General features: G+C 45.2%; 1 protein-coding gene across 1 annotated transcript; it reads left to right on the forward strand.

Moving 5' to 3' along the window:
• Positions 1–14,286: 14,286 nt before the first annotated feature.
• HMX2 (H6 family homeobox 2) lies at positions 14,287–16,393 on the forward strand. The gene is made up of 2 exons (XM_063131592.1): positions 14,287–14,575; positions 15,849–16,393. The coding sequence occupies exons 1-2, from the start codon at positions 14,287–14,289 to the stop codon at positions 16,391–16,393; spliced, it is 834 nt and encodes a 277-aa protein (XP_062987662.1).
• The last annotated feature ends 5,484 nt before the right edge of the window (positions 16,394–21,877 follow it).

Consider the following 21,877-nt stretch of genomic DNA (forward strand, 5'->3'; position numbering starts at 1 on the left):
AACAAAAATCCATATAGTAAAATGGCTGTTGGTGGTGATGATGATGATTTCCAGGCGTCCATAAAGGACGTCAACAAAAGCCTCCCGGTTGCAATATCGGCTCTTCTTTCTCCGCACCCCCCCCTCCTTTCCTCCTGACAGATGTGGCCATTTAACAAGTTTAGGCCGAAACGGGTGTATAAAATGCACCCATTTAGCTCTGACAGGGCAGATTTCACGCCCTGTCTGCCCTGGTTGTAAATTCTCCTCCACCTCTTCGCCAGCCCCAATATATCACCATTTCACCCAGGGCTCCTCCTGACCTGCCGAAGCATATGCCTCGCTCTCGCTCGCAGATCTTGGGCAAATCAGAAGGAAGCCAGAGGCTGGCTAGCTGGCTGCCGGGGCAAAAGGGGTTAATTTCTTCCGCGAAACAATAGACTGGGCTTAAGGGGGCTTTTAAGGGCCAAGCCTAGCCTGGTATACACCCTGATGCAAGGCCCGTTTCTTTATTTACTTTTAGTTTTTAAACGCGATTTACTCCCCCTCCCAAGTGTGTCTTGTCTTGTCATCTCTTCCCTTGCAATTTCTCACGAGGAAAGGAGGGGGCGGGGAGGCATATCTCTGGATTAGTAGAGACTGGTGGCTCCAATTTTGATGGGGCTGTGAATCCATTCTGGGTTTCAATCACAACTAGCCAGAACTCTAAAGGAGATATCCAAGGTGCTGAGCCTATTTTGGAGATAGGGTTCAGCATCTTGGGTAGCTCTGTTACAATTTTGTCTGGTTCTTACTAAAACCCAGAATGGGATCGCAGGCTTACTGAAATCAGAGCCACCATCTCTATTGTCCTGGATTGTGTTATCTTTGAGCCCTGGGACTTCCTTGCTCAAAACCAGTCGTTGAAGGGCAAACAAAGCAGAACCGGGGCTGTTGCCCATGGAGGCATTTCTGGCTGTCCTCTGTTGGAAACAGGACGCTGGTCTGATCCAGCAAGACCCTGATAAAAGAAAGCCACAAAGGCCATCGAATCCCACCCCTGCATTGTTAACACTCTGCTGGTCATTTCATATAGTTTGTTACCCCATCCCACCCCAATATCACTAGGATGACGGATGCTTCCCAGCGCTTCTGCACTTTTAATAGTAGAAGACGGAACTCCAGAAAGTCAATTTTTCTCTGCATGGCTTAGGGGCGACTGCTGTGAAAAATCTACACACCTATAACAGAAGGCCTGTCTTTACGGTGGCCAGATGCGAAAGGAGACAGGGTTCCTGCTCCTTTAATAGTTGAGTAGAGAAGAGGGGATTTCAGCAGGTGGAGCTTTCAGGTCTCACCAGCTGAAATTCCCTCTGTCCTTCCCCCCACCCCAAATCTGGCCACCTAGATTGTATGCGGACGCCTCATTGCTTTCAACGGAATTTATTTCTAAATAATGATCCTTAGATCCAGGTACCCGATCCTATATGTGTTTACACAAAAGCAAATCTCTCTCAGTTCAGCTCATAGTACGTGTGCATATGGTTGCAGTTTAATTGCTTGACCCTCAGTATTTTTACTCTGAAGTAAGCTCTAATACCGTCAGTGGGATTTAGTTGAGGCTCAAGATTGCAATCATGCAGCCCGAGCTTACTCAGAAGTAAGTCCTGCTGAGTTCAAAGGGTGAACTCAGGATTGCAGACAGGCAGGCATTCCGATCCTGTGCAGAGCCATGGAGGCTGGTAGCTCTGATTTCGGTGGGACTGTGATCCCATCCTGGGTTTGAGTCAAAACCAGCCAGAACTCTAAAGGAGCTATCCAAGATGCCAGACCCGATCCCAAAATATGTTCAGTGCCTTGGATAGCTACTTTAGAGTTATGACCAAAACCCAGAACGGATTCACAGCCCCATCAAAATCGGAGCCACCAGCCTCCACTGATGCAGAGGTAGGTGCGGCTAAAACGGCCCAGGATAGGACTGTTAATTTGAAAGGGGGGGAAACATCTTTTGGGTGCAATCCTAGGCATTCTTAGCAGGAAAAAAGTCCTACAACTCCCAGCATTCCCCACCCAGCCACACAATGTTAATTCTTATGATTTAGGTGGAGAGAAAGCCTGTGAGATAGTAACTTGCCCAAGATCACACAATGAGTCTGTGGCAGAGGTGGAACCTGGACCATAATGGACACTATGGCCTTCTCCGTCTTAACATAGGCCGTAGCTAGACCTAAAGTTTATCCCGGGATCATCCCGGGTTCGTCCCTGCCTGAGCGCTGGATGCCCTGTGTGGCACTTAGATGAACAGGTTTGACCCCAGGACAATCCTGGGATAAACCTTAGTCTATCACATAGCTTAGGTCTAGCTATGGCCCTAGTAAAGAAGAATATACTGTTATATTGATCATGCTCAGGGATCCTTTACACAAATGAGTTAGTTACTCCTGAATATATTTCAACAACCTTTTTGTACTTATGGTTAAATTAGCTCCAGAGGAGTAGGGTTGGATGTCCTTCTTCTCTCTTCCAATACCTCTTTACCACTGGTGCAATTAGATAATTTTAGAGGCACTGGTCTTATAGCACCCCCTCCACCCTCTTTAGGTGGTCATGTGTATTATTTTATTTACTAATTTGGGCCCCCTCCTGTTCTTTCTGCTGAGTGAACTCCTGGACTTCTGTCCAAAAGACCTGAAGCAAGGGAGACCTGTCAAACCCAAAGGTGCTTTAAAAGAAGAAAAGAAAGGGTGGGATCTGATCTCATTTACCAATCCACAGGAGAACTATTTATTGGATATTCTCATATCTCCCTAATCTTAGGTCTGTGGAACATGTTCATTATTCTATTATCCTTTCCCAGGGAATGAGAAAAATAAATATACAATACAGGTTCCTTTTTTATTATTAATTTTTTTTAGTAGTCTTCTTCCTCTGATGGACTGATTTTAATCTGAGTATCTGTGTATGCTCTGAAATAGAAAATATAATAGCTACATATTGTGACTGTTGAAGAAACACCCACAGCCTATCTCAAACTGTCTTTGACAAGTGTGCTAGTCTGGAAATATACACTAAGGCAGCAAACCTATATCCACTTACATGGGAGTAAGCCTCATGGAACACACTTGAAGCATACTTCTGAATAAATGTGGATAGGATTGCTCTGTAAAGGGGCCAGTTGAGAAATTAGGAGCGGAATCCTCTGAAACAGGATAAGAAGCTCCCTTCTCCAAAATTCTATTTATTTAGGGCACAACCCATTGCAGGTTTAGGCAGGAAAGAGTCCTCCAGCTGCCAGCATTCCCCAGCCAGCCATGGCTGACTGGGGCATACTGGGAGTTGGTGGACTGTTTCCTGCCTATAGGAGTGCACCTTAAGTGATTCAAAGGTATGGTAGCAGATAGATTTTTCCTGGCACTCTCCCAAAGAGTTAGGGAAGGTTACTGTAGGTGTGCAACATAGACATATATGAAAGGCTTGGATAGTGCCATGGCACTATAGAGATGATCCCCTCCCAGAAAGCCTAAAATCAAAAACAGAATTAATGGAGAAGGAAAGAGAGATGTAGGTGGGAAGCATATGGAAAACGCGATCGTGGTGTCTGGAGGAAGGCAGGCTTAGGATTGTTTGGTTTGGAGATGACCTCCGTTTGAGCCAGAATGAAACCAGGCTGCTGGTGCTTAGTATCAAAACTGGTAGCAGAACAAGTTTTAAACTGACATCTGGTCTGAAGAAAATATGACCTCCAGTATCAGAGGTAGCATGTCTCCAAATACCACATGCTCAGTCACTCCAACAGGAGAGTGCTATAAACCTCACATTCTGCTTGTGGGTTTCTCATCTGGGCATCTGATCTGCTTGGCCACTGTGGGAACCAAATGCTGGATAAGGTTGGCCTTTGGTCTGATCCAGCACAGCCCTTCTTATGCCCTTATGTTCACTAGGAGCTGTGGAGCATCCACTTAGGGATGATGGTGTATATGCTTGAGGTCCTTATAGGGGGCATCTAGGGTTGAATTTGGCATTGAAAGGGTCATAGGCAAAATGGTACACCAAAAGGACAATTGAACTGTTCACTCTGGATAGGCCTTTAAAAAAAATCCTACCACAATCCTCAAGGCCAAATTATGGGGGTTAGGGAATAGAATGGGGGGTGTTGATGGAGGGAGCCTGGTATTTGAAACTATTTTGTCCCTAGGGACCTGAGTTGGTGTTGTCTGCTCTGACTGATAGTGGGTCATGGATGGAGTTCTTTTCTTCCATTGCTGGTTGTGGGATCTTTTTGACTGGGTTGGGTTAGGAAGTGATCCTGGGACCTCCTGTGTGCAGAACATGTTCACCACCACTGGAAGCCCCTCCCCCCCTTTTTCCAGAGATGTCAGTTTCTCCTCTCTGGCATCACAGGTCAAAAACAGTCTAGAATGGGCAACCTTATTCATAAGATGCTGCTGTTTTCAAAGCCTTAGAAACAGGTCTTTCCTGACAATAGAGAATCTTTACTCTCTAGGGACAATGCTGGAGACTGAATATGGGATTTTCTGTATGTAGTCATAAGTGCTCTACCACTGAATGATTATTTATACATACTGCAAATATCATGGCAGAACACTGAGAATGAGTGAGATAGCATTGTCACTAGATATAAAATCTATAGAAGGTAAGGGGTAGAAGGATACCATGATGTTACTATATATCAGCTTTCCCCAATGTGGTGCCCTTCAGATGCTTTGGACTACAACTCCCACCACCCATGGCCATTGGCTAAGCTGAGACTGATGGGAGGTGTTGTCCAAAACATCTGGAGGGTACCATATTGGGGTAAGGCTGCTATATATTGCAAAAAGGGCACAAAGCAGGGCTGGGTAACCTGTGACCCTCCAGATGTTGTTGGACTACAACTTCCATTATCCCTACCCATTAGCCATGCTATATGGGGCTGATAGGAATGATAATCCAACAACTTCTGGAGGGCTACCGGTTAGCCAGCGCTGACATAGAATTTAATGTGAGAACATTGAAGAAGAACGGACTCTTTCTTAGCTCACTGTGGGTGAAAAAATACTACGCCCAAAAATGTAACATGGGGACATACTATCACCACTTTGTGAGTGATCTCGAGATGGAGAAAGAAATCAGGAATGCAACCAGAGTAGAAAATGTAATAATGAGTCATTTTAACTGTTCTTACATTAACTAGGGAAATCAATATTCAGGTTATGACAAAAAGAAAGGTGATCTTGAATTTAATCCTGAGTTGTTTCAAGGATTTGATGCAAGCATTGCCAAGTGGGAACAGTGACCACAATTCTATTACATTCAACATATATGTGAGTCTCCACAAAGTCCAACAGAGTCACATTTAATTTTAAAGGAGGAAATTCATTAAAAAGAAGTTGAAAGGGAAGGTCAGGAAGGTCAAATCCCTCCAGGAAGCCTGACAAAACCACTATAATAGAAGCTGAGATCCAATGTATATCTCAGACTAAGAAGGGCAAAAACAAGTCCAATAGGATGCCAGCATGGTTAATGAGCAGAGTCAAGGAAACTATGAAAGGCAAGAAGGCTTCCTTTTGAAAGTGGAAATCTTGACCAAATGAGAAAAATGAAAAGGGGCAAAAACAAACAGTAAGATGACAGTAAGACAAGAATAAAACAATTAACTAAGGAGCATGTCACTATAGCTATTAAACTGAATAATAAATATTTCTTTAAATGCATTAGAAACTGGAAATTAGCCTGGGAGTGGGTAGGACCATTAGCTGACAAAGGCATGAAAAAAGTTTACTAAAGGACAGTGAAAGTAAAGGTAGACATGTTGGCCCTAAGAAAAATGTCAAAATCCTTATTCAGGTAATATGTTTATTAGGCCACCTCAAAGGGTCCCAAAACAGTATACAAGTTCTCCAGACTTCATTACAAGACATGGCATTCTTAGACTAACAAATTAGTCTTAACAAAAGAATTAACAAATAGCCAAGCCTGATAACATACAGAATTCTGAAAGAACAACAAATGAGAAATTGTTAACCTCCTCAGAATAATATAGAACATCACTAAAATTCATCCCCTTATTGGAGGATTGGAAGGTAGTCTACCTAAGAATACTTTTAGAAAAGGATCTAGGGTAAGAAAAGGAATTACAGACTTGTCATTGTAATTTCTGTCCCTGGTACATCAGTGGAAAGCAAAAATAAAGATTATTACATTTATAGAAGGACAAGCCTTACTGACCAAGAATTAGTATGGCTTCTGTAAAGGGAAGCCCTATCTCAACAATGTTCTAGAATTGTTCTAGAGACCTATAGATGGATGATCCCATGAATATCATTTGCTTGAAGTTTTAGAAAGTTTTGACAAAAGCACTGTAGAGACAGTATTATATAGTGGTTAGAGTGTTGGACTCAGACTCTGGAAATCTGGGTTCTTGTCCACACTCAGTCATGAAGCTTACTGGGTGACTTTGGGTCAGTCACTGACTCTCAGCCTAACATACGTAAAATGAAGAGGAGGAGGACCATGTAAGCTGCCTTGGGTTTCTTGCAAGAGGGAAAAAAGATGGGATATAAATATAATAATAACAAATAGGCACTGACCAAAACTCCTGAGTAAACTTAGCTGTCAGGGGATAAGAGGTCAGGTCCTTTTATGGATTGGTAATTGGTTGAAAGTAGGAATAAACAGACAATTTTCACAATGGAGAGAAGTAAGTAGTGGGATCCTTCAAGGATATAGATTAGGGCTGATATTATTTAATGTTTACAAATGATCTAATGTCAGGGGTGAAAAACAAGGCAGCCACATTTTCAACCAAATTATTCAGGAAGATGAAAACTGAAGCAGTGAAGAGGTCAGAAATATATCTCCATACTGTAAATCACAATGGCAAAGGATGTTCAATACACATTGGGAATGACTGAAGAAATTTCTTGCCCACTTTTCATTATAAAATATTGGGGTACACAGGGCCAGGGCCAGACTATTTTGAGCCCTAGGCAAGGCAAGCTACTTGTACACACAACCATATTTTTTTTTGCCAGCTTTGATTCAGCTGTTCAAGAAGAGTTTCTGAACTATTATATTTTCCTATTGTTGTGTTTTTTTCTTAAAACAGCTAATTTGTATAAAACTGTGACCTTAAAGGGCAGTACTGCACCCCTCTGAGGTCTGTGCCCCAGGCAGCTGCCTAGTTGGCCTAATGGTAGCACCTGCCCTGGGGGTACAAGAAATAAATACAACATTGTGGAGAAAAAAGGCATAATCGGACAGGAGAGACAGTAATAGATAAATAATAATTTACATATTGCAGCAAAAGAAAAGGGAGAAAATTCAGTCAAAAGCCTGGGTCTTTACCTACTTCAGAAAGATGGTAAGACTTGGTGCTACCTGTATATAGGTGAGGAGGGAGTTCCAGAGTCAGGGTGCTGTATGGAGAACACAGGTTGCCATGTATCAAACTCCAACAAAAACAAGAGGATCAGGAATAGACCATTGTGGTCGGAGATGCCTGTTATTGTCCCCAAAAAGAGATCTTGGAGTTGTGGGAGGACATGACAGAGATTTCTAAGTGGAGAGAGTAAACTTCTTCATGCTCGTAACATTCAAAACTACTCTTTTGCACCAGGGTTCTGCACAGACAAAATGAACAATGTCTTCACACAGTGCATAATTAATGTATGGGATTCACTGCTGCAGGATGTGATGGCCACTGGCTTAGATGCATTTAAATGGGTTGGACAAATCCTTGGAGGATAAGTTTAGCAATGGCTATTATGCAAAATTAGGGGTATTGAACCTCAGGCCCATGGGCCAAATCCAGCCAACCTATGGTTCCAATCTGGCCTTCCATGGTTCTCCAGATGGCAATGCCTCCTTCCCTGGCCCTACCACATCTCCCTCCACTGCTGATCATTTGGTGGTTTTGTGGCTTTTACACAGTTGCCTACCCCCACCCCCACCCCATTCTGAATGGTAGAAATCCTTCTCCTAAGACTTACTTGCTGGCACTAAGAGCTTTACACTAAAAAAAATGCTGGTACTTTAGGAGGGGTATTTTTCCCCTGCCCCTGTTGTTCTTCGTCCTGTTCACCACTGGAATGTCCCTTCCCCTGGGCCCCTGCCAAAACTTCTCCAAAACTGAATTCTACCTTGGGCTGAAAGAGATGCAACATCCAAGGTGTTGGAACTATCCAAGGTACTGAACCTTAGCCCCACCCCCACCCCAACTGTCTTCAGCACCTTAGATGGCTCCTGGCTGGTTCTGACTGAAACTCAGAGTGTATTCACAGCCCCACTGATATCAGAGCCACCAACCTCCACTGTTTGCAAAGAATTTCTCCGCCCGCCCGCCCTGGCTTGGCTTCTCTATGCCTTTAAGAGCAACATGATAGTGAGAAACGTACACTGCAAGCCTAGGCAAGTTTCCTCCCTAAAACCCATTGTATTCAACAGGACTTACTTCCTAGTAAGTGTGTTTACTAGGCTAGCAGCCACAGTCGTGGAAACTTCTGCAGAAGACAGAAAGGGTCAAACTTCCCCTGTTCCTTTTCTACTTGCCTGGTTACTGCATGGGCAAAGGGTGGTGGGGTGAATGGTCAAACAGGCAACCTTAAATCCAGGGTGGTTTGCAAACAGCTGTTCCCCAACCTGGTGCTCTCCAAACGTGTTGATTTATTACATGTGGGCTGGGGATTATGGGAGTTGTAGGCCGCATCTGGCGGCACCTGGTTGGGGGAAAGGCTGTGTTAAAGGGTGGGCTTCCTTCATGATTTGTGATAGAAGAATGACTCATCTATCTAGCACCCATTGGTGATTGTGGATGTGGAGTTTTTCTGGATTGATTAATCTGGCAAGGGATCGTGTGATGTGTGTTGTATTGGTGGCAGGCCAACGCAAAAGTAGGGACTCCTTTCTGCTGCGGAGCACGAGAGAAGCTGCCCCCGCTTCCCTTTCTTTCTCTTTGGCCCTTTCTACACCTAAGGATTATCCCAGGAAAATGGAGGGATCATCCCTGCCTGCTCCCGGGATCCCCTGTGTGTCATTTGGATGCACAGGGATGATTCCCTGACGATCCCTGGAAAAAAGGCAGGTGTAGAAACGACCTTTCTCTCTTCCCTTCTCTCCCTCCCTCCCTCTCTCTCTCTCTCTCTCTCTCTTTCTCTTTCTCTCTCCGGGCAAGCTTTGGAGGTTGGCTCGGCCTGCGGAGGAGCTGAGTGAAGGACGATCCCCTTACATTGTGTTTCAGTGCGGGGTCTTTCCGGGTTAATGAGCTGACATCATGATTAAAGCTGACCATTTGTAATGTGTCTGGAGCCTGTTGAAAAGCACTGAAAAGGTTAATGCGGTAAGCCAGGACAGCACCTGCCCCGCACGAGGAGGGGAGGAACGGGGCCACTTTCCCCTAATCAATTAGCCCCTTAATGAGTCTATCTAGTAGTTAAGGAGTGAATGATCGTGCCGCGGCTCGGTCGTCATCTTGCTCCCCCTAATTATTTTATAAGCACTTGATTCAATATGCCAGGGCCTAACACGGGGGCTTGGAGTTAATGAAAATGTCATTTGGAAACGTCTTGACATTTGTCTGTATTGATCCGAGTCTTGCCTTTCTATCTGTCGTGATGCATTTTGGGGAGAAGGAGGGGGGATGATCATCACCCCATGAAGAAGGCTCGTCTGGGCAAAGAGGGGGACCCCTAAAGTGGAGGGGGCCGAAGGAGAGAAGAAGAACTCGCCCGCCACTTCCGGTCTCTCTCGCGTCCTCTCCGCTCTGAGCGACCGGGGGCTCTTTTTCTTTCGGGCGGGGCGGCTGGGAGAGTCGGGCTGGCTGGGAACGCTGTTAATGGCACCCAACTTGCAGTTGCAGTCTGCGAGTTGATGGTGGCCTATCAGAGTCAAGCCGGCTGTTATTCCAGTGCTCTTCTTTTCGAAGAGCAGCAGCGTGGACTAAGCGAGCTAGAGTGGTGGCATAGTGGTTACAGTGTCCGACTGGGATTCGGAAGACCCGGGTTCTCGTCCCCACTCTGCCATGGAAGCTCAACGGGTGACTTTGGTCCACTCACTGACTTTCACTCCAAGCGATCTCACAGGGTTGTTGTAAGGCTAAAATGGAGAGAAGGAGAAGGGCCATGTAAGCCACCTCGGGGTCCTTGCAAAAGGGGGGCGGGGAGAGGCAGGATATAAATATAATAATAATTTAAAAATCTGGCTTACGGCAGCCTTCCCCAACCTGGTGTTTTAGTAACAACTCTCGGTGTTCCTCACCATTGGGCATGCTGGCTGCGGTTGAGAGAAGTTGAGGTGCAGAAATCTGGGGGGGTGGGCAGGTTGAGGAAGGCTGTGCTACGGAATCCCTTCTCCCTCAGTCCCTGATAAAGGTGGCCTGCGGAGCTAAAAGGCACACTGCGTATGCTCAAAGGCAGCATTGTCTCTCCTTATTACATCATGTTTCAGAACTGAGCCCTGGGAATTTAAAACAGATTAAGCCTCCGATTCTATACACTCTTATCAGGGCGTAAGTCCCATTGAATCAATGGGGTGTACTTCTGAGTAGACATGTATAGGATTGCTCTGTAAGTCTGGGTTATTATGGAGCATACTAGGTTTAAGAACTGCAGCAGAACATTTCGATGCGATTTAGTATCATTAGGACACTCTGATTTTTTTCCCACTCATCAGCACAAACAACGACGTAATATGAAGTGGAGTAGTTGTGTGGTGGAGGAAAAAGAAGGATAAGCTATCCCAGCGCAGTGCTATGTATTGGGTGGGTAAAACAATCCTAATATAGTTATATTTTATTAATTGATAAAAGCCACTTTGGGGCTCTTTGTGGATCAATGTAAACATGTTCCAACCTTAATTCAAGTCAGGGCTGAGCCGTGATTAACCCCAAAATGCGCTGCCAGTAGTTAGGCTCGGAATATCGGATGTTTAGCACATTGGAGCATGTGAAAAGTGACTTTCCATCATTACACCCTAAGCATAAACGGGTCCTACACACCGCTGAAATTAGGGTTCCAGAATATCGACTGTGAATTCAGGGGACGATAAGCCCCTGTATCGCTCTTTTCAGACATTAAGCACTGAAAGAGGTTGACCATCCCTTTCACTAACTCTGGGATGGGAGGGAAACTGTGCGCGGAGTATAGGAGAACTCGCTGCAGGACGACATGAACTTTGTGGCTGGAGAGGAATTTGAGCCCTCGTCCGGACCAAGAATACTATCCGAAAACGAAAGCCTTCTTAAATTTAGGGATTACATGTTGTGAAAAGTAACGATCGGTACCCACCCCAGATAGTCCCCAGAGTTATTTACAGCCTAACTCTATGCAGCACAACTCTGCTCAGAGTTCAATAGGACTTACTCCCAGGAAAAGTGTAGATAGGATTGTAGCCTAACTTATTGTAAAACTCATCCTCCGCCAAGCAGGGGATTTCGTTATTAATAAACAGGTCAAAACTTGCCCTGTTGTTTTAACTGAAGCAATTCGTCCTACTGAATTGGGAAGTGAATTTGTGGTTAATAGAAACCATGGACCTTTCTTCACTGTCTCTGATAGCAAATTGAGGTCGTGAGGATGTGCTCTGAGATGGAGCCAAAACAGGTCCACTGAGAAAAAGGTAACCTGAGGTTTGCAAAAGTACAAAATCATCAACATCGCCATCATCCAAAAACTAGCAAGTCAACCAACCAACCAACCAACCAACCAACCTAAGGGGTGAGTGGGCGGGTGGGGGGCAATCCCTAATGAAAACAGAGCATGCTCAGTATTCACGAAAAATTGAATCAGCTGAAAAAGAAAAAAACTGTGGGGTGCGGGGAGAAGGAATGGAATGGCTTCCTTTAGGAGAGCATGGCTGGCATCCTAAACATGAGAAATCCTATTAGGAGGTGGAGATATACTGCAACATTTTTGTTGTGCGCTGCAACTGGTATTGTTGCTTACTCATGGCAATGGTGTTTTTACACTTTGGGTAAAATTTAACACAAGTCTTACTTAGAAAAGGCCATGACTACTTAACTCCCATGAATTTCAATGGGTCTATTCTAAATAGGACTTACGTTGGATTTTGCCCTCTGCTTTAATAGTACACTCCTTAAACGTCTTAAGCTAGAATATCAGAAGGTCTGGGACTTGTTGAATAAGTGGTTTGAGGATGCCGTTGGACTGGTTGGGCCTTTTGGGAACCAACCACCCGCTCGCTTTGTATATGTTTCATAGGAAATATAATGGCTTTTCCGATTGCTGACAACATCCACATTACTTCGCTAAAGTAATCCTGCGCTGGTATATTTCACACGGATCAAGTGTACAGAGATGGAAGAAGGCCTGTGATTAAATCAAAACTCCAGCTGCTGTGGAATAATTCTTGGCCTCTCTTACTCCATGGTACATACACAGTTAGAATAAGCAAATCTATTATTATTATTATTATTATTATTATTATTATTATTATTATTATTATCACACCCGTTTTCACGAACCTTCCAAGTGCTCTGACATGGCGCTTTCAGTATCACCCAGGTTGCTGGGAGGATGGCGTTTCTTCTGCCCCCTCCCCATCTCTTTAGAGTAAAAATTCTGAAGACATTTGGAGAGAGCAAGAATCTCCTTCCTCTTCCCCCCTCCCCACCCCGAGACTGCGATCAAAGATGTACAAGTCCAGAAGAAGCGGGGCGATTGTATTACAATAATTGGGAGGCATGTAGGTCAGTCTTTTCAGAAAGCCCAAATAATTGCATATTGTGCAATAATAATAATAATAATAATAATAATAATAATAATAAGCAGCTCTGCGTGCCATGGGGATGGATTACATCCCACAGGGAAGATTAGAGATGTACCTGCGTGAGTTTGGGAACGGGAAGACATTTCTCAGCTTGGATTGCAAGCTCCTATTGATACTTTGCTGCGCGCTCCTTGCCTAGGCAGCTTGGCGCCAGATAACTTGAATGCGTGTAGTCTTTTCATGTCTCCTGCAATCCCCCATCCGTGGACAAGCCGCGGCTCTGACTGTCTCCCGCCCCTCCCTTCTCCCAAGGGATGCAGATGAGTGACTATCCCGTGGGATGAGGGTTTAAGGCTAAAACGGCGGCTTTCATTCATATACAGGTTCCTACCACCCCCTCCGCAGCAGTTTTCGATTGACAAGGTATTTTGACGTGGGGGGGGGGGGGAGGAGAGAAGACGAGGAAACAATCGAGGATCTGTTGCTCGTATCCTCTCCTCCTGCTTTAAATATTACATCTCTTTCCCGAATGCTGTGTAAAATCAAGCCCGTTATCTTCAGCCTCGGTTCTTACAGACCCAGACTGGAAACAGAATGAAGAATAAATACGTGGTGTGTGTGTGTGTGTGTGTGTACGTGAAAAGTCCGTGATGACAATGGGGACTGTCGTGTTACGGCGATGTTTTGTGTCGGAAAGGCGCGTGCTGTATACCCATCTGTTTAGCTCCATGCCATTGATGAGTTTTCTCTGCCATTGGTAAAATGGGAGAAGTCGGAGAGCTAGAGCTCCTGCGCCATTGTTATCTCAGTACGACAACGCGTTTACTCGGGAGTAAGACCCAATGGTGTCAAAGGAGTTTGTTTCCTTGCTAACGTGCTTCAGAAGGCAACCTCTGATTTCTTGGGAAATAGTTTATATACTACCAACATTGACTGCTTAAGCAGCCGATCCTTAACGAACCTTTTGAGCGAATCAAATGCTACAGATCACAAAGTAATGTGATGGTTCCCAAAGCCTAATTTCTTTATTGAAAACAAAGGGATTTAGGCCACATCGCTTTACCCAGATTCGACCCTAAAAAAAAAAAAAAAAAAAAAGATTCTAAAGGATAAGGGAGTAGGCGGGAGCAGAGAGGGATTAGTCGCGTCAAAATTTCATCTGAGGAACATCTATTTTTACCCTGGACTACCCCAGTTTTTGGTTTTGGTTTTAAATCGGACCACGAGAACGTGCACTCCGGTTACGTCGGCTTCGGTGGCCCTGAAAAGTCAGCTGGCTGACGCGGCGTTCTAGAATTTTGAAACTTTCCGGGGCTGCCTAGCCGCTCGTGATTGGCCGAGGCGGATGTAACCTCCATGCAAATGAAGCCACGCCACCCCGCCGCCTGGAGATCAATAGAGATCTGAGAGAGAAAGGAGCATGCATTCCGGCTCGGCCAGCTCAGGGAAAACCTGCCGAGGCGCGCCAAAAACGCGCCCCCAAACGGGTCCCCCCAAAGCCAGGCGAGGGAGCCCAGCCCCCCCGGCACCCACCGGCACGACCCCCGGTTCCCAGCGTCCCTCTAAAACGAGAGCTGTTCTCCTCTTGTTTCTTATGAGCCCAGGATGAGCAACAAAGAAGACCCGAGCAAGGGTTGTCCCGCAGCAGCTCCGATCTCCAGCTTTACCATCCAGTCCATCTTAGGCAGCGGCACCACCACCTCGGAAGGAGGCAGGGAGGCCGGCGCCAAGCAGGCAGCCTCCGCCTGGCCGAGCAGGAAGAGGAGCCTGTCCGTATCCTCCGAGGAAGAGGAACCGGATGAGAGCTGGAAACATCCCGCCTGCTACTGCCCCGACTCGCATGGTCCTAAAGAAACGTGCCACAAACACCAGCCCATCAGTTTCACGTGTCTCAGTAAGTACTGGACCGACCCCCCCCTTTTAAAAACAACAGCAACAACAACACCCTGGTGAGGAAGGATGATGTGGAGGTGCAGCTTCTTAGCGGACGTAATATTAGGAAGGACGCGGCGGGTTTGCTTTGCTTTACATGGGGCTGTAACTCTCCACCTCTTGATTTGAATTTTCCGATCGCCTTGACTTTCAAGGGGTGAAATTAATTTAAGGGGATATCTGGGGTGGAATAGGTCGCGTCCAGGTGGGAAACCAGGAAGATTAACGGTTTGGGTGCTTTTACCTGCAGCGTTTTTCTCTGCAAAGACCTAAAACACAGTTCCCGAGCTCTCTAAATGCTGCCTGTTTTGATGGGTTTTTTTAAAAAAATGTTGTCTTTGGTTTCCCCCCTTTTTTGGGGGGAGAGGGGCTGTATTTGGTACATACAGTTTAAGGAAACATTTTGTTTTAAAAACAAATATTTTCTTTTATCATACCTCTCTGCCCTCCCGTTTCTGTCTTAGTCTTTGGACATATCACTTGCTTATTATGATGGATGACAGTGATCCTCCTTTCCCCCTATAATTCCCTTGAACAAAAAGCAATGAAAAATCTTCTGCATGAGTCTGGAATGAATAAAGTGTGAAATGTTAAAATATAAAACGACAGGCTCTCGTAATCCAATAGGAGAAGCATCTTGGAAAACAATGAAACACGTTCCTCATGTTTCCCCAGGCGTAAATATCATTGAGTTCGGTGGCACCGACATTCATGGAAAAAGCAGGAATAAGATCGCAGCTTCAGGCTGCAATTCTATGTTTACAGTGCCTTTGAATACAGTGGGGCTAACTTCCGAGGAATCTGCATGGGCTTGTACTGTTGGATTTACCAACTGGAACTCAGGGATGCTAAAGGCTGCAGTTCTAAATAGACTTACTGGTGAGGAAGGCACAGATCTTAATGGGGCTGCTCGCCAGTACTGCGAGGTTATTTTAATACCTTTGAAAGCAAAGAACGGAATGAATCCACTGCTAAGAAGTGAGATATGAAATGGATCCCCCCTTCCCACGCTTTTTACCAGGATGGTTAAGCAGCATAAGCTCGCTGAAATGGAGCTCTCTTTGTATGGGGGGGGGGGGGAGGGGGCGTGCAATGGAGTTTACGCCCCGGGTTTGATATTTGGGATTGGTTTATTGTTGGGGGTTTTTTCCCCCGGGGTTGAGAGGACGGGACCTGCGACAGTGTCACAGCACGATGCGAAAGGCGTTTCTGTTCTCTTCTTCCCTCTCTGCCAGGCAACCCGAAGGGGAGCAGCGCGGCGCTCAGTTCCGACCGGACGGCCCCTTTCCTCTCCCCGGCGCAACCGGACTTCAAGGAGGAGAAAGAGAAGCACTTCGCGCCCGCCTCGCCGGCCTCGGCGGACAGACAAAGGGACGGGGCGGACAGGCAGGCGAGCTCGGCCAAGAAGAAGACGCGCACCGTCTTCTCGCGCAGCCAGGTCTACCAGCTCGAGTCCACTTTCGACATGAAGCGCTACCTGAGCAGCTCCGAGCGGGCCTGCCTGGCCTCCAGCCTGCAGCTGACAGAGACCCAGGTGAAGACCTGGTTTCAGAACCGCAGGAACAAATGGAAGCGGCAGCTCTCGGCGGAGCTGGAGGCGGCCAACATGGCCCACGCCTCGGCTCAGACTCTCGTCGGCATGCCCCTGGTGTTCAGGGACAATTCCCTCCTCCGAGTGCCCGTGCCCAGATCCATCGCCTTCCCGGCCCCCTTGTACTACCCGGGCAGCAATTTGTCAGCCTTACCGCTTTATAACCTCTACAACAAGATCGACTACTGAAATTGACTTGGGGGGCGGGGGGGAGGGGAAGGGTGTGTTGGGGGGGGGGAGAGAAGAGAGACCAGCCGCGGCTGCCGGAGGAGGAGAGGAGGACTTCCGCCGCGCCACGACCTTTTCTGAACCCACCCGTCTGTTATTGATAGGAAAGGAGAATTGTGCTTCTGGCATTGTTAAGAAATACACCGTGTGTATTCATTATTACTAGTATTATTATATATATATTAATTTTTTTTAATTTATGGGGATCCTCTCTAGGTTGGTTGGTTTTGGTTATTTTCTAGGCCGCCATAGAGAGTGTGTTATTCACCCCCCCCTTCTCTTGTTTTGGTTTCAGTCCTGTCCAGACATAACAAATTGACTTTCCGACCCCTAACAGTTTTTTTTAAGCCCGACCACCGCACAGCCACTCACAACTCATATTTAAAACAAAAACCAACCAGCCCGCGGCTCTGCCTCCCGGTGAAGGTAGGAAAATCCAGGGCGCTTGAGTCGCGACTTGGCTCCCATCCTTCTATTTCGCCTTGAGTATTATATCTGCGGGAAATCAAACCAAACAAAAAGCATATTTCAGATCTGTACATATTTTTAAAGAAAATAAAAGCATTTTAAACACCGTTGGTAACTTTGGTCGGATTGCTTGTATATGTCCCATCTGCATGCCTTTCTCCCATTCGGATCTTGGGGGCGAGGAAAGGTGAACGCGTTTGCTGCAGAGGCACCTCTCGCTGGAAGAAGCCAGGAAGTTTGACAGAGGAGGAAAGTTTCATGTCGGTGACCAGGGGTTTCTCTTTTTCTTTGGGGATAGTGGGATCTTCGACCCGTCCGCACTGGTGTTCCTATTTTAACGTTGTGGCAACATTACAACGAAATCGATCGAATAGGTGGATCAAAACAAAGGTGATCTATTTGAGCAATCGATGGTTCGTTATTAGGTCTGTTTGCAAGGAAGGTAGCTTTGCGGGGCCCTTGCCACGTTACTTAGAGGCCCTGCCGAAATCAATGGGTCTTATTGTCATATGTGGTGAGGATCAGAGGGAAAGAAGGTGAAAGAAATGCAGAAAGTTTTGCCTTCTTTTCAAATCCCATACCCGCTTTCCTGCAGGTGGGCATAAGTCCCACTACATTTAATAGGACATCCGGCGCAATTTTGGGCACATCTACTCAGGAGTAAGTTCCACTGAGTTCGACAAGACTTACTCCCAGGTAAGTGGGTATACGATTGCAGCCTTACTTTTGAGTAGACAACATGGCTAAGACTGAGCTATTGGATTCATACTGTCAGTGAATGATTATTCAAGATGATTAAAAATAACAGTGATTTTACTTTGGATCCAAATGGCGAAGAACTGTTTCTTCCACACATCCCTTTGAGTTTTAGAATTCATGCTCCACGCAGGTTAGTTTTACGATTCAGGCTACCGACTGCATGTCAGCCCATCCTCTCTTCTCACTTTTAAGCAGGTCAGTAGTCAGTGACATCCAACCCGATCCTAGTGGAGTTTATTTTGAGCTAAATCCTGCCGATTTCAATGAAATTTTCTCTCTCCCCACCCTCAAGTTTGCTTCCTGTTTTCCTCCTCTCATCTTCTGATTCTGAGCATATTTCCTGCCATCAAACCCCATAGTTCAATGAGGTGGAAGAGTGAGGATGAAATAAAACATTTGGTTGGAAGAACTTTTCCTTTGAAATCGATAGGATTTGCAGCGAAAGGTGCCTGCCCATTGGCTGATATCGCTTTAACTGGCTTGGGATCGCTGTGCTGAGGAGGCCTGCTACGTGCTTCGCATCCCAGTTCCTGGGTATTAACGAGAGGGCCCGCCACGCAACTACTCCTGTGCCCTCCTCGTAAAAACCACAGATGGGCCACGTTCTAGTTCTCTGCTCAGTCACCAGTACCACCACCACCCCCTCATTAAAATGAATGGAAAATATAAGCATTTTCATAACAAACTCGGGTAAAAGCTTGCAAATGTCAAGCGCATTCGGATCAAAGCCGCTCGCCGTGGTGGAGAGAGTTAGTGATTTGAAAAGAAGATGAACGTCCTCTATTAAGTGAGCGGAGTCGACAAGTGCTTCCGGAAATGGGCTTTCTCCAGAGTTGGAGGTGTATTCTGCTAAATGCCAAGATCTCACGCGAAGTGCTTTTGTCAGCTCCTTTTTAAATAGAAATGTGACATTATAACTAAGCCGTGATTGATCTGAGCGTTCATCCCGGCGCTGAAAAACACCTGCAGCCTCCAATGTGCCGAAAGGAGGAAGCTAATCGTTTAAACAAAAAGTAAATACTTCGTCAAGTGTTATTTAAATTGCAGGCGCCGGTTATGTGGTTTATCACAGCCACCTGTTCCTTGGTTAGCTCAGGATCTTAATAGAGAAGGCGATTTAAAATGCAGTAAGTAACTGCAATCCAGCTAAAATCACCTTTACGATATTTTTTAAACAGAGAAGGGGGGGGGAGAGGGATTACACCCCATATGGCCCGTGTGAATCACAAGCCCGGGACATATATTTTCCTGCAAAATAATATTTTAGGCACGATGATTCTGAACCATTTCCTCAAAAGCCAATGGGGATATTTCATACTAAATGAGTACAACGGCATCTTATTCCAGAAACAAATGCACCTCGTTAGGACAGCATTATAGTATAGTCTTTTCATTTAAACAAAACAAAACGTCCAGCTAGAACCTGGGAAATACGTCATTTATCACACTCTGACTACATTCGGTGGACATAATTGCCATTGTAATGTATGGGAGATATTTGCAAAACGTTTGCTTTAAGATCAGGGTTGCAGTTTAATATTTGTAAATGTCTAAGCAAAACTGTAATTATTCAGGACCTCATCCGATCCTAAACCCATTCACAAAGTAGTATTACTGACATTGTCAATATAACTTGCTTCCCATAGGTCTGTTTAGATTCAGTTTCTTAGAGTTGTTCTGCCCCCCTTTCATTGAGGTCAATGGAACTTTCTCCCAAGTAAGTGAGTATAAAATTGCAGCCTCAATCCTATTTTCCATCACTTAGTCTCTTTAATTGCTAATTTCAGTTTGTTTGCAGGTATTATTTTACTGTTCATTAACATCTAAAACAGTTTCTTCTGTAAACTCTTCCTCCCACCCAACAATAACATATTGGAAACCAGATGATTCGAATTAAAGTGGAATGTCAATAAAATTTATTGTATTTTAAATGCCCCCTTCCCAACATATCACAGTATACACTTCTCTTCTGTCACACTGCAAGGACATAGTATGACAGGCAGTGTAGGGTGTTTGTATAATTCCGGTTTACATGACCCAGATCCACCATCCATCTATAAAAGCATCGTTTTAAGTGGAGCTATAAACGCATTTCATGTTCCTCTGTAATCCCAGCAAATCGTAATGTTGATCAATCCTGTGCACTCATTACAAACCTTGGATCTGGTTCACCACACCAAGAGAGATTTAAGAAGTATTTTGTAGGCCCAGGGGTGAGAACTAGTTGAGAGGCACTTTGGAGTGTTCAGTAATTGCAAACTAATAGAAAAAATCGTGGCGGTTATGGACACAGTCCGTCTCAGCAGTTAGTACTTGTCTCGATCTAATTGCTTCCCCCACATTTTTTCCCACCTGCTAAGTCCTTCTGTGAACGTACGCTTGCAGTTAATCTGCTTTAACTGCAAAGTGGACTGATTAATACTGAACCGCCAAGTCTTTGGCACCACCCTTTTCCCCATCCGGAAACTTTCCCCAACTTTCTACTTCTGTTGATTCAACCACGAGGCATCAGCGGCAATGCTATTGCAACAATATTTTACACGGTCTCTCCAGTCATCGAAACCATGTGCGGTTTTTATTAATTTCTATCTGATAACACTTTGACTTTTCTTTTGGAGGTGAATTGTCCTTCTTTCTGAACACCAGATTCAGCAAATATGCCAGCCTATCCCCAAAGCAGCACAAAGGTTTGCGAAAACTGCCTCAGAATGAGGGATTTTTATTTAGACAGTAAGGAACCTTAAAAAGGCATGTCAATGAAGTGTAGTGGCCCTTATGTACATTGTATATACATCGTCCTACTTAGTTTTAAATACGAAATTGCAATACTTTGGCAATATGTTTATACACACACATACTGGAAACAGCTGCAATAAAATGGGTTAGAAACGTGTCATTTCTATCAATAGAAATATAATAGCTACATAAGGAGAAAAGTGTGTGTGTGTATTTACATATGAAAGACAGCGAGCGTTGGAAGGTTGAAACGAAGAGCTGATCAGACTTTAACACTCCCAAGAAAATAAGGAAGGTGAGGGTGTAAGCAAACCATATTCCTAGTTCTTCGATGTTCACATACACACGTATATTATAGCTAGGGGGATATTTATTTCGTACTGGAGCTGTAAAAGGAAACTTTTAATTTGGGGCAGAATTGAAAACAGATATATGAACATTATTTCCTTGCAGAGGAATTTGATGTTAATTTAGTATTTTCTCATAAAAAATACTAGATTAACATGAAATTCCTGGTGGGAATGTATGCATGGATGGAACTGTTGCATATTTGGATTGATCAGAGTGAAGGGGATGGCTTTTGCACTGGAGGGAAGCGAGCCAGTATATATAGCGAGAACTTGCCTAGGGAATGTTTCTTGTTGAATGACAAGGGATGAAGTTCTAGACATTCTTTTTACAATCCATATTCCCGTTGAAATCAAGGAGACTTCTGGGGTCAGGTTTGTTCCAATCTGGAGCACTTGTATCTTAATGGAAGTCTATTGATATGCGTCTGTTCATTGAGGTTCAGCATCTCCCAACTCTTGTTTGATGAGAATCTTTAGTCAATTTTGCACTGACTCTTCCCAGTTGCTTCCAAAAGGGCTATTGATTTTGATTAAGCCCTGGAATCCTCCCTCCCGAGATTGCGCCAGCATGGTTTTTAAAAATAAGGGCGCAATCCTATGCATGTTTAGACAGAAAGAAATTCTACAACTCCTACCATGTCAGGCATGCTGGGAGTTGTAGACTTTATTTCTGTCTAAACATACATAGGATTGCGCTCTAAGTGTGTGCGTGTGTGTGTAAATCCCGTTTGACTCTAGAGTCGTATTTGAAAACTCTTAGGCCCATTGATTGCCCCTAGAAGAGAGGCCTGCTTGAAGGCTTTTCAAACGTTCTCCAGAACGACTGAAGTCCCGATTCCAAGCGTGCTACGTGAAAGCAAGGCCCATATAAACCTTCTGCCACGAGGGAACATAGATATTGCCCAGCAGGCAAAGACGGAGGCTTGCCGAGAGATGCAAAGAGTTGACTGCAGTGAAGGCAGCGGAAGATTAACCGGAGCCCATTGCATGCTGGACGTTGTAGTTCTAACTTTGGTGCCGGCGAAGCACACTGGGCGAAGCATGCGTGTAGCTCAGCCATTCAAACCAACCAATCCCCGGCCGCACTGCTTGGTCGCGCGAGCTGGGGATGTTGGGAGTTAGCTTGGTGGGT

The sequence above is a fragment of the Elgaria multicarinata genome, chromosome 8 (assembly GCF_023053635.1).
Source record: "Elgaria multicarinata webbii isolate HBS135686 ecotype San Diego chromosome 8, rElgMul1.1.pri, whole genome shotgun sequence".
NCBI lineage: Eukaryota > Metazoa > Chordata > Lepidosauria > Squamata > Anguidae > Elgaria > Elgaria multicarinata.